This window comes from Oncorhynchus keta, chromosome 24 (genome assembly GCF_023373465.1).
Source record: "Oncorhynchus keta strain PuntledgeMale-10-30-2019 chromosome 24, Oket_V2, whole genome shotgun sequence".
In the NCBI taxonomy this organism is placed as follows: Eukaryota; Metazoa; Chordata; class Actinopteri; order Salmoniformes; family Salmonidae; genus Oncorhynchus; species Oncorhynchus keta.
In genome coordinates this window covers 35187564-35201520 of record NC_068444.1, presented here as the reverse complement: position 1 = coordinate 35201520, position 13957 = coordinate 35187564, and the positions used below count along the sequence as shown (strand labels likewise).

Here is a 13957-nt window from a genome sequence, read left to right as displayed (position 1 = left end):
CACTAGTCCATTGGGTTGCCAGATCAGGCTCCCTCTAGTTCAGTGAGTTGCCAGATCAGGCTCCCACTAGTTCAGTGAGTTGCCAGATCACGCTATTTCTCTTCCTACAGCTGCAGGGTCAGTATCCAGAGCAAAGGCTCCAGGTCCAGAGCCAAGCCTGGGGCTCAATTAGCTCTCTACCCCCTGAGGGGGAGCAGGAAGGGTGAGGAGAGGGCAGATAGTGAACAACTCACTGACAGCCCTCAGTCAAAGCAGTATTTTTTAAGTCTATATATGGTATTTGTGCTTGGGTGTAGCTCTGTCAGTGCAGTCATATATATATATATATATATATTGTATATAGCAAGAGAGAGTAAGACAGAGAGAGTGTACAGAAGTTAAAATATGACACATTCCTGTAGTTAACCGTTGAATGAGAGAGATAATGTAGGTTCGGGAGAGCCACAGTGCTCCAGTATAATTCGCTCAGCAGATGTGTGTGCATGTTTTTGTGTGTGGATAGGTATGAGTGAGTGTGTACGGGTAGGATGCACAATTGATTTGCTTCAGACTGTTGGAGTTGGAGAGAGACAGAGCAGAGGGGGACCAAGTGTATGTCTAGTGTATTGTATTTCTAAATAATTTCAGTGCATTCCAAAAGGTATCTGCAGTGTTTAAGATTAGTATGCAGAAAGGAAGCTCACTGGAAACTTTAGAAGCTTCAGAGAAACAGCGACAAAGTTTGTTAGTTTTTTTTTACAACTACCAGTTTAATCATGTTTTTGTTTTTCAGTACAAAGAGTTATTGTTGTTGTTTTTTTTTACCAGTTTTTAAAAAGTTAAACATCAACAACACACTTTTTTAATTCTCAGATTCACACAGTTTATGTTTTAAAGAAACCAAGGCAGAGGCATGAGTAGAGAGGTTAACGGTACAGGACTGGTCAGTTAATACAAAGAGTAGATTAATATACAGTACTACAGTTAATAACGACTCTCGACATAGAGAAGGCCCAGAAGGTAAGCAACACTGAGATTAACTTGATAGACAACAATTTTCCAGAATACCTCAAGGTTTCCAGTATATCAGAACTTGAAAAACTCTCCGGACACTTGGTGAATGGCACATTGGTTGGAGGCAAAGTTTGCTCTTAAACTGAATCAGATAAATCTCCATAGTAAGGCATACTGTTCTTTCCAGAAAACATAATTTAATGTTATTTCTCACATACAAAAAATGTCATATAAAAATACATTATAAACAGATGTTTTGTCTTGAATGAGATGGTTTGTGTGGAGTAAAAACAACTGCTTGGCCAAGAGGAGAGTTAGGAGCTCAGGTATGTAACGCACATATCTAATAACACAACACTATACAATAGGGTGTGTTCTCCAGGCAGACACACAAGTATACACGTCATTTCCCCCCAAAAGAAAAGAAAACACACAAAACTAACACTGTTCTGAGGAGGTCCTACTATACTAACGGAAGATAGTGACCTGTTTTGGCACTTCATTCTAAATCCAAAAGACATATGTAGGGCTTATGGGAAACCACAACATTGAGTTGGTTCCTTTATAATACACCACATCTCTTTCACTTTTGTTGAGACATGTTTCATGGAGAATATAAACCCATCATAAAAAAAGGCTGCTCTGGTCTGTGACATCTCTCTCTATTGGAATAAATAAAGGCACGTTGTTCTCCAGATGTATATAATACTGTATTGGTAAAGCAAACGCTATGGTTGAGACTCTTCGCTCTGTAGCACCTGGAGAAGTGTGATCGGTACCCGTTAGATAGACTCAGGTCACTGTAGAAAGGCAGGCATGGTGGAAAAGCCTAGTCTTAGAAAGGACATCGTGTGAAACTGGTGTGACATATTAAACCAGATCGGAGTAACATTTTGTTTGACAGTAACCTCATGTTGCAGGCGTGAAAAAAAACACTTAGTGGGTCGGCAGAAACCGTAAGCATCCGTTTTTGTAGGCTTTGCCTCTTCTCTGCTCCCCCCACCCCGAAAAACGAGATGCTTCCGGTTTCTCAAGACCCCCGCTGAGGGTTTGAGAACAGGGACAGTCAGACTAGCTTATTGGGCATGAATATGTTATGATCATACATATAACTGTTATTATTATTTTATTATTATAATACTATAGCTTCCAATCGACTCAATGCAGGGCAAGGTATAGAGATTGGTTATCTGACCCGTGCAGAGAGCATGGCTGGGGTTTGGTTGGGGGGGTTGTGATTGGGTGGTTTTGATGTAGTGGTTCCTATAGAAGGAGCACATGGCTTGAAAGTGTGGTGTTTGGGTGGGCATGGCTGGTGACTGGGTCCTGATTGGGTCCTGAAGGGTCACTACCATGGCGCTGGTCTCTGGTTGGTTTGGCAGAGGTGACTCCTGGGGGGGGTTGGGGGGGAGGGGGGGGGGCGTGGCTGTTGTCCAGAGCATGGCAACGAGCAAGCCACAGGCGGAGATGGGCGGGTCATCAGTGGGTACAGAGGTCAAGGGTTAGTCGCTGTGGCAGCTGGGGAGGGGGGTTAGGAGACAGACGGACAGACACAAAGGAATTAAGGAAACAAAAAGACACATAGAAAAAGATAGAAAGAGATTAGTGTCAGCTAGTGGTGTCAGATTTACTGCAGTCACACACACACAGTGTGAACATACATAACACCTTCATAAACACTACATAGGCATTTATAAATCAATGGCTGCAAGTTGACGTAAGGTCTGGCATATGCAGTAAGTGACACAATGTGAGATGCCAACCAGCGACTGCTGACATAGGCAGTTATGAATGCTTATGTATTGTTAATGAAGGCATTATAAAGGTGCCCTTTGTAGAACGTATGAGCACTGCTACAGTGAGGCTAGCTGCACTACAGACAGAGAAACCATGGAGACAAGGTATGGTTTCGTGGCAGGGTGTGAGAATGTCACTGACATCTAAAGCTGTTCTGACTAACGCAGTGTTTCTCAACCCAGTCTTTGGGGGCCACCAGTAGTTTCACATCATCTAGTCAACTAATAATCAATACCTCGACAGAATAGATCAGGTATGTGAAACGGCTGGTGGGTCCTGAGGGGTGGCTTAAACACAGTTTAATGGTTAGCAGCAGTCAGGGTATGTTATGGTGTCTTGACAGAGAAGACCAAATGCAATGAGGACCAATTAATTGATTAAAAATGATCTGGTATGGTTTCCAGACTGCTGTTAAGCATTAGAGATGTAATCTGCTAGAGAAGCAGAGAGGCCTGCAGTTACCGAGAGCCATGAGATGTTAAGAGATGTGGTTTTAGAAGGAATTAATTAAGAACATATATTTCTTTTTTTTACAGATATTTTCTAATAATAATAACTTTTAGACATTTTTTTTCTTCTTTTGTCTGTTTTTTTTATATCAAACATTGGTTCTGTACGTTTGCAAAATAAATACAAGCGAGAGCTTCGCGCCTGTAGTGTAAACTCTAAAGAAAACATCCCCAAGAATGCAACAACACGTCCTGCTCATAGCTTAAAATTATATTCAGAATTTTTTTTACAATCACACAAGTAAATTCTATTTTCCAAGCACATAAGCAACAACTACAATAATCTCCAAAGAATAGGGCAAACATAATGATATGACAATGGAATGTCTTTTCAAAATGATATCTAATGTCAACCCATCCCTAACCCACAAAAGGTCCAGTAATCCTTACTTTACACTCCATATCTCCGAATGCAGATTTCAGTAGTATAGGGTCATGTACTGTATAAGGTCGTATGGATACGGGTTATAAGAAGGCTGCTTCAGCTTCAAGTACTGTGTGTCTCTGATCCATAATATACAAAACAATCATTAGAAAACCATATCAATAAATAAAAGAGTAGATCAAAAAAGTAGTGTTGACTTTTACAAAATCAAATCAAAGGAATGGTGTAATTTAAGACGGTATAAAAGAGATGACCCTGCTTGTCTCTTAGGTTGAACAGTTGTGAGACAACCGGCAAAGAGGGGGGGGCGAGAGATAAATAGTATTTCAAGAGAACTCTAAATCAAGAGAGTCACAAGGTCACAGTCACATGGAGGAACGGTCCAATCTAAAAGCAGGGGACAACCTCACATGCCTTCCTCTATCTGACAGAGGGGCTATGAGCGCCCTGGAATATTCACCCCTGGAACGGACTCGTCCATTCCTAACACTACCCTCTCTCTGCTCTGTGACAGACTGTTGTTTGACTTTAACACACAGCTCACTGTTTGACCTTCCCCTCACATTCTGGTCTCATACCCCTCTTAGCAGGCGGCACACAGGTCAACTAACAGACACACACATGAACACACACACACTGGCGCACACGCACACACACAAAATCACTCACAAATGCGTATCCCCACTCACACTGTCTAGTGATCTAACTGACCTCTGTCGGTGTTCACTACTCTTTGGTAAGGATGGACCCTCATATTGTGGCGTTGCACCTTAGCCGTCATCGCTCCTGCTCACCACGCAACCACATTACCAAAACACCAAAACACAGGGGGTTAACAGTGACATCATCAAACAGTTACATTAAGAAGACAGTCAAAAGGCCCATCCCAGATAGGTGTGTGTGTGTGTGTGTGTGTGTGTGTGTGTGTGTGTGTGTGTGTGTGTGTGTGTGTGTGTGTGTGTGTGTGTGTGTGTGTGTGTGTGTGTGTGTGTGTGTGTGTGTGTCTGAGGTCCATATGTAGGAGGGAGTTTATCTCTCAGCCTTTGGTTTGGAAAGCCATACCTGGAAACAGAGAGAGAAATACAACTGGGTTACAACACAACAACACAACCCTCATTCCCAAATGAACTTGATCTGTGTGTGTGTGTGTGTGTTTACCTAATACTCCACTAGTGTCCATGGGGTATTCTAGTATAGATGGGGTTAGGGTGTAGGGGGAATATTCGTAGGGAGCGTAGAAGAATCCTCCTGATTCAGGTGATTGCTGCATCAGTCCTGCATGCTGATTGGCTCCTTGCATGAGGGCCTGCTGACTCTGGATCTGACGAATCAGGTGAGGCATGAGATTGGGCTGCTGAACAGGGGCGGGGTTTCTCATAGCCTGCTGCATAACAGGGGAGGGACTGGAGATGAGCCGAGGCTGCTGAGAGGAGGCTAGGGAGAAAGCCATAGTGGCTGCTCGCACCCACACACACACGCACACATATAAACACGCACACGCAGAGATAGAGAGAGAAACAAATAGAAATCATTACTAGTTGGAAACAAGAACATCAAAAAGCCCCACCAACAGTTCCAGGACAGGCACTTTCTACACTATTAGGGGAGAAAATGCTATCTAGAATCTAAAAGGATTCTTCGGCTGTCCCCATAAGAGAACCATTTTTGGTTCCAGATAAAACCCCTTTTGGTTCCAGGTAGAACCATTTTGGGTTCCATGTAGAACCATTTTGGGTTCTATAAAGAACCCTTTTGGGTTCCATGTAGAACCATTTTTGGTTCCATATAGAACCATTTTGGGTTCCATGTAGAACCCTTTCCACAGGGGGTTCTACCTGGAACCAAAAAGGGTTCTCCTATGGGGACAGCCGAAGAACCCTTTTGAAACCCTTTTTTCTAAGAGTGTAACGGTGTCATCCTTACGTTGCTTGATGTTGGCGTCTCTGTAGGTTCCATTGAGAATGGCCAGCTCCATCAACTGCATCTTCTTTAGACTGTCCTCTCCTTCAGCCTACACACATGCCCGCACACGCACACACACACACAGGACATTTAATATCCGTCTAGTTGGCTGAAAGTTGGATTACGTTACACTCTGGTGAACAGATTGTGAGTGGCGTAGGCCTGAAGCTGTACAGCTAGACCAGCAAGGTTAAACTAACAGGTATCATTAATCCACACCCCCACTCTCAGGTCTTCTGGGTTAACTCTATGTACTGTTACTAGTATACATTGTCAAAAAAAATATATATATATATTCTAGATGTCTTGTCTTATAAATCAGGTGAATGCGAATTGCCAGGGGAAGTAATCAACATTTTAAAATGAATATATTTGGTAGATAGTTGTAAATGATTTTTGCCCTACCCACAGTTAACTTTAACATAGCCTATTAGCTAGAAAGGTAACTCCCAAAACATTTAGATATTTTTGCCGACCCCCTGCGGTACCTCCGCCGACCCCAGTTTGAATTTCCCTGCTGTAAGTCAATGCAGTGCGATTTGAGAGTTTGGGTGAAAGTTCACAACTACTTTATTCAATGTTGAATTCGGGAGTGAGAGCAACATTCTTAGCAATATTCTGTCTGTGGTGTGGGGGCATTGGGTAGGAGGCTAAGAGAATGTGAGAATTGTTGAGGGACGCATGGAAAGAGGTGCTGTGAGAAAAGAGAAAGAGAACGAGGAGGAGGGAATGAATTGAGTGTGAGAGAGGAGTGAAAGGAGTGATAGAGTGAAGAGAAAGAGTGAACAGTCTCTCCATTCATCCCCTCCTCCTTTCACAACACGCATTACCATGGAGACGCCTTTATAGATGCTGCCTGGCGAATTACACACACACAAACACAGACACGCACACACACACATCCCACTGGGCACAGACATCAGTTCGACGTCTAGTTTTAATTTACATTTGGTTGAGTTGTCAACTATTGGGAATTAAACGTGAAATTAACAAAACATTTCACCATGTCATGGGATTTAGGTTAAAGTGGGGTGAAAAAAAATACGGAATGACCTTATGTTGATGACTTATTACAAATACAATTAATTTTCCACACTGATTCCACGTCACCACATAGATTTATGGGGTTGAAATGAAGTGGACACAATGTTGATTCAACCAGTTTTTGCCCAGTGGGACATACTGTGTACAATATACAGTGGAAGACGGAAGTTTACATACACCTTAGCCAAATACATTTAAACTCCGTTTCACAATTCCTGACATTTAATCCTCGTAAAAATTCCGTCTTAGGTCAGTTAGGATCACCACTTTATTTTAAGAATGTGAAATGTCAGAATAATAGTAGAGGGAATGATATATTTCAACTTTTATTTCTTTCAACATATTCCCAGTGGGTCATAAGTTTACATACACTCAATTAGTATTTGGTAGCGTTGCCTTTAAAATGGTTTAACTTGAGTCAAACGTTTCGGATAGCCTTCCGCAAGCTTCCCACAATATGTTGGGGGGAATTTTGGCTCATTCCTCCTGACAGAGCTGGTGTAACCGAGTCAGGTTTGTAGGCCTCGTTGCTCGCACACAAATATTCTATAGGATTAAGGTTAGGGCTTTGTGATGGCCACTCCAATACCTTGACTGTTGTCCTTAAGCCATTTTGCCTTTGGAAGTATGCTTGGGGTCATTGTCCATTTGGAAGACCCATTTGCCACCAAGCTTTAACTTCCTGACTGATGTCTTGAGATGTTGCTTCAATATATCCACATGATTTTCCTGCCTCATGATGCCATTTATTTTGTGAAGTGCACCAGCTCCTCCTGCAGCAAAGCACCCCCACAACATGATGCTGCCACCCCCGTGCCTCATGGTCGGGATGGTGTTCTTCACCTTTTTCCTCCAAACATAACAATGGTCATCATGGCCAAACAGTTCTTTTTTTGTTTCATCAGACCAGAAGACATTTCTCCAAAAAGTACATCTTTGTTCCCATGTGCAGTTGCAAACCGTAGGCTTTTTTATGGCGGTTTTGGAGTGGCTTCTTCCTTGCTGAGCAGCCTTTCAGGTTATGTCTATATAGGACTCATTTTACTGTGGATGTAGATACTTTTGTACCTGTTTCCTCCAGCATCTTCACAGGGTCCTTCGCTATTGTTCTTGGATTGATTTTCACTTTTCGCATCAAAGTACGTTCTGCCTGAGTCTCCTTCCTGAGTGGTATGACGGCTGCGTGGTCCTAAGGATGAACCAGACTTGTGGAGGTCTACAATTTGTTTTCTGAGGTCTTGGCTGATTTATTTAGATTTTCCCATGATGTCGAGCAAAGCCACTGAGTTTGAAGGTAGGCCTTGAAATACACCCACAGGTACACCTCCAATTGACTCAAATTATGTAAATTAGCCTATCAGAAGCTTCTAAAGCAATGACATAATATTATGGAATTTTCCAAGCTGTTTAAAGGCACAGTCAATTTAGTGTATGTGATACAGTGAATTCTAAGCAAAATAATTTGCCTGTAAACAATTATTGGAAAAATGACTTGTGTTCTGCACAAAGTAGATGTCCTAACCACCTTGCCAAAACTACAGTTTGTTAACAAGAAAATTGTGGAGTGGTTGAAAAATGACTCCAACCTAAGTGTATGTAAACTTCCGACTTCAACTGTATATACATACACACACACACAAACTCACACACATAATTATAGCATGAATCTCACGGTACTCACGGCTGGTACGAGTAGTTTCTTGACCTCTACGGTGGCTCTTTGTAGTTTGATCTGAGCTCTGTTGTGTGTGTCTTCCACTGTGATGAGTACATGGAGTTCCTCACTCAGGTGTTCCCAGTTAGGTTTCCCTCTGTTCAGCTCCTCCTGATACACATTCAAAACAATAATATTCCCTGAAGACCGTCCACATTGACTTCAGTTCTGTAACAACACGGCAGCCATTTTACTGCAAGTGAATAATCCCCACTCGTGGAGAAGGTCAGAATGTCTACCCACTCTTTATACCTCTTTTGACTCATTCCCCCCCTCTTTCTGTCTGTCTGTCTGTCTGTCTGTCTGTCTGTCTGTATTCTCATGAGAGGTAGATGGAATGTCTGATGATATGCTCCGCCTGCCGTTAGCTACTCCACTGGAAGTCTGACGCCCTGGCCAGAACCAAAGAACCAAAACCAGTGGAGAAACAGACAGAGAAACAGACGGACCCAGCTCTTTTCAACTCTACTCCACTCCACTTAGAATCTAGTGCCAAAATAAATACACCATACTATGTGTGTGTGTGTGCATAGGTGCATGCGTGCATGCATGTGCATGCCTGGCAGGCAACCCAGCGGTTAAGAGTGTTGGACTAGTAACTTATAGGTTGCTGGTTCAAATCCCTGAGCCGACTTGGTGCAAAATCGGTCGATGTGCAATTGAGCAATGCACTTAACCCTAATTGCTCCTGTAAGTCGCTTTGGATAAGAATGTCTGTTAAAATGTGTGGTGTGTGAGCCAATGATGTGCAGTAGGCAGGGTAGGTCTATGATTATGTCGTTAAAAAAAAGCTGTTATGGAAAGCCAAATAAATCATATAAAAGAAAATTGTCATTCATTTTTTTGTTATCTAATGCTTTTTCTCAATGATTCTGGTGGTTTTTATTCACAGAATCTAAACATTTGATAAAACTGTATCAAAACCTCAGGAAAGGCACCAGGGTAGGGTATGCATGCCTTCATTTCCAACCATTCAAACGCGTTACTGACTCCAGTCGCTGTTGATTACCCTTGTTGTGTGGGTATGCCTGGGGTAAGCCCTGCACATTTGGGTGTCTACATTTGTTGTGCTCGCATCCATCGAACTGAACAAAGACAGCTAGCCAGCAAAAACAACATGACAAATGGACACTATACTGCACCTCAAACAATTGTCAAGTTGGATTTCCAAGGAAAACTTTGTACAATTCAGAGAGGGAGACCAGCACCTGCGCTTTTTGACTTTCATCAAAGGAAGAGACGGAAAATCATCAGATCGGGACAACGACACGCTGCTGATGGCCTCTGGATATGATACCTGGTTGTCAAAAGGCTTCAACCGGCTTTCTGCTGATGGTCTAAGTGGAGATTTTCAACTAAACTGATGCATTCTTTTGTGATCTGCAGAATAAAATAATGGCCATGGGGTTCTGCTGTGCACATATCAGCGCCTCAATGAAAGTTGTGGATGCTTAGAGACAAGTGTTAGACCACCAAGAAGCTCATCCTGAAGGACAGACGAATGGACTTCATTTAAAATATGCATTGTTCCTTTGCAATTTGCGGGTTAGGCTACTGTTGAATGAACATGAGAATAGACAACATCAATTTGATTTATCAAGCTAGAATTTCGTTTTGATGGGACACTTTTTTGATGTTTGGAACTGCATTTTTCAGTCATTTCATTTAAGATATGGACATTTCATTAGAACCTTATTTATTATACACTGATATATTATATACTGTATGTACTGTAAATTTAGTTTAGTTTAGTTTATTTTATTTTTACAGGGACAGTGCACATTAATCAACGTTTCAGTAAAAGTGCCGGTTTTAGCCAGCCGGCTAATTTTCAACCGCAGTCCCTGGGCAGGTTATTAAAAACAATTACAATATAGACAATAGCACCATAGACATAGCAACATAGCAACATAGGACAAGCAAGACATAGCATACAGACAGAGCAACATAGAACAAAAAAGCAGCAAGACAAAAATTCATAAAAGCAACAAAGTGTTTCCATACCTCACAAGCTACATACAACATGGAAAGCGGCAACACACAGCTAGGGACCATGTTCACAAATCTGATTGACCTTTAGCCATGTCTTCAAGCATTTTGTGAAAGTGTGATATGTGGTGCAGTTATGTGTGTCTGATGGCAGTGTATTCCAGACATGGGAAGCTCTCACAGAGAATGCAGATTTACTAAAGGTGCTTTTCCTTAGGGGAACTATACAGTCACCTCTCATGGCAGACCTTGTGGATCTGCTACCATATGTCTGGGTTTTCTGTTTAACAAAACTATTGAGTGGAGGGGGAGCCAGGCCATTAAGGATCTTGAATACAAGACATGCGTCGGTGTATTGCACAAGATTTTCCCAACTCAAGAGCTCATGTTTTCTAAGGATGTGACAATGATGATGGCTATTGGGCTTCCTATCAAGCACTTTGAGAGCCTGTTTGTAGACAGACTGAATAGGTTTTGATGTTGTACAACAAGCTTGGGCCCAACTAGTCAAGCAGTATGTTAAGTGGGGGAGTATCATAGATTTGAAGTACAGTTTTGCTACCTCTGTAGTCAAACAATTTCGTATAAATCGGAAATTAGCTAGATTGAATTTAGTTATTTGAATTACCTTTTTCACATGCTTTTTAAAAGAGAGGTTGGAATCAAGTATGATGCCAAGGTACTTAAAATCGGATACCACCTGGAGCTTCTCCCCTGACACATAGACATCTGGCTCAGTAGCATCTGTTGCCCTCTTTGTGAAGAACATGCAAACAGTTTTTTTCACATTGAGATGCAAACACTGAGCCACTTTGTAACCTGGACCATTACAGTAGTGAGTTCTTGTGCAGCTTGTTGTTTGCTCTTTGCATGCACATATATCACTGTATCATCTGCATACATTTGAACTTCAGACCCAGTACAGACAGAAGGCAGATCATTAATGTACAGGCTGAACAGGAGGGGCCCCAGTATTGACCCTTGGGGCACGCCCACATCATAGCTACGAGTGGGCGACAGCTCATTGCTCACTCTGACACACTGAGTTCTGCCTTCAAGGTATGATTTCATTCATCTCAAGGCATCAGGGGAAAAGTTGAACTTGGACAATTTTGTGATGAGAATCTCATGGTTAACAGTATCAAAAGCCTTCCTTAGGTCCAGAAACACAGCCCCAACAGCACCCCCTTTGTCCATCTTGGACTTCACATTTTCCAGAAGAAAGCAGTTGGCCGTTTCTGTGGAGTGTTTCGCTCTGAAGCCAAACTGCATGGAGTGTAATGTGAAGGGGCTGTTGTTGAGGTGGGCAATCAGTTGTTCTGCTACACACTTTTCAACAACCTTTGACACCACAGGTAGTATATTAATGGGCCTGTAGTTACTCACGTCAGCAGGGTCGCCTGATTTAAAGATGGCCGTTATTATGGCCGACTTCCATACCCTTGGAAACACACCGAGACCAATAGATGTGTTGGTGACCTTAGTAATGGGCAGTGATGCAGAATGAAGTGTCATATTTTTGTTCAGAAATGGATGAACTGTTTTCCATACTGAACACCTTCCTAATATTGAGTTGCACCCCCATTTTGATCGCAGAACAGCCTCAATTTATAGGGGCATTGACTCTACAAGGTGTAGAAAGCGTTCCACAGGGATGCTGGCCCATGTTGACTTCAATGCTTCCCACAGTTGTGTCAAGTTGGCTGGATGTCCTTTGGGTGGCGGACCATTCTTGAAACACATGGGAACCTTTTGAGCGTGAAAAACCCAGCAGCATTGCAGTTCTTGACACAAACCGGTGAGCCTGGCACCTACTACCATATCCCGTTCAAAGGCACTTCAATCAGTTGTCTTGCCCATTCACCCTCTAAATGGCACACATACTGTGCACAATACAAGTCTCAATTGTCTCAAGGCTTAAAAATCCTTATTTAAGCTGTTTCCTACACTGACTGAAGTGGATTTAACAAGTGACATCACATCTTTCACCTGGATTCACCTGGTCAGTCTGTCATGGAAAGAGCAGGTGTTTTATATACTCGGTGCATGTGTGTGTGTAATAATATTCCACATAATAATATTATTATGTGTGTGTGTGTGTGTGTGTATAAATCCATTGGGAAAGTAAATTCATTGCATTGCAAACTATTCGGATAAAATGTGTGTGTAATAATATTTCACATAATAATATTATTATGTGTGTTTGCGCGCGTAAATCCATTGTGAAGGGCTGGAGTTTCCGTTCCAAGCTATTCAGATGAAATGTGTCCATAAGCTAGTCTTTAAAAGTGCCACCTATCAGTTGAAACTGTGGATGCTACATCAGTGTACGGCTGAGCGGAGTTGAGCAGCGTGTCATTTTGCCAGATGATATGAAATATGCCGCCATCGGAGGCTATCGCTTGTGTATCTTGGCTACATTGGTATTTACATTTGTTGAAAATTGTCGGTCAATTTCAGTTAGTAGCCTATGTCAATCTGGTTGTTTAAGCTATCTGTTGTACTGTGTGGTGAAGCTGGGCTTCATCCGTGTTTATTTGTGAGTAAATCTGGCTTTGATAATAGCCAGTGCCTACCCAGCCACAGACCTCACGTCATTGGTGTGAGCGTGTGATTGTGGGCACGTACCTTCTTTTTGTCTCTCATGGATCCTTTCCCTCGTACCATGATCTTACAGCCTGTCTCTGCCTCCAGCTGTTTGGCTGTCAGACCCCTCGGACCCAGGATCCTACCTACAAAGTTAAACTGCGCACACACACACACACGCACACACACACACACACACACACACACACACACACACACACACACACACACACACACACACACACACACACACACACACACACACACACACACACACACACACACACACACACACACACACACACACACACACACACACACACACACACACACACACGAGAGAGACATATTTTAAGAATAGGTAGGGCCAGGAGTTGGCGGCTAGCCATGAAATACTCCTGGCAGTGGTTGGTAACTTGTAGTCTACTAGCTAAGTAATACTCCTGGCAGTGGTTGGAAACTTGTAGTCTACTAGCTAAGTAATACTCCTGGCAGTGGTTGGTAACTTGTAGTCTACTAGCTAAGTAATACTCCTGGCAGTGGTTGGTAACTTGTAGTCTACTAGCTAAGTAATACTCCTGGCAGTGGTTGGTAACTTGTAGTCTACTAGCTAAGTAATACTCCTGGCAGTGGTTGGTAACTTGTAGTCTACTAGCTAAGTAATACTCCTGGCTGTGGTTGGTAACTTGTAGTCTACTAGCTAAGCACTACTCCTGGCTGTGGTTGGTAACTTGTAGTCTACTAGCTAAGCACTACTCCTGGCTGTGGTTGGTAACTTGTAGTCTACTAGCTAAGTAATACTCCTGGCCGTGGTTGGTAAACTTGTGGTCAACTCGCTAAGTAATACTCCTGGCCGTGGTTGGTAACTTGTGGTCAACTAGCTAAGAGTTCAGTGTGTCAAATCGGAGGGCATGCTGTCCGGTCCTCTGGCAGTCTCTATGGGGGTGCCACAGGGTTCAATTCTCAGGCCGACTCTTT

General features: G+C 42.6%; 1 protein-coding gene across 6 annotated transcripts in view; it reads right to left on the bottom strand.

The window, feature by feature from the left end:
* Window positions 1-473: 473 nt before the first annotated feature.
* The window catches only part of LOC118357432 (protein quaking-B-like), a 29984-nt gene continuing 16500 nt past the window's right edge, over window positions 474-13957 (bottom strand). For 3 of the 6 annotated variants that reach the window (XM_052478193.1, XM_052478191.1, XM_052478192.1), the window contains exons 4-9: window positions 13022-13138; window positions 8372-8515; window positions 5608-5695; window positions 4843-5139; window positions 4396-4470; window positions 474-2511 (exon numbers count right to left, since the gene is read on the bottom strand). In XM_052478193.1, coding sequence (XP_052334153.1) covers window positions 2489-2511; window positions 4396-4470; window positions 4843-5139; window positions 5608-5695; window positions 8372-8515; window positions 13022-13138 — 744 coding nt within the window. In that variant the 3' untranslated portion in view covers window positions 474-2488. Of the gene's footprint in view, window positions 2512-3495; window positions 4747-4842; window positions 5140-5607; window positions 5696-8371; window positions 8516-13021; window positions 13139-13957 lie in introns of those variants that run through there. The other 3 variants (XM_035734518.2, XM_035734520.2, XM_052478194.1) reach the window with 3 other exon arrangements.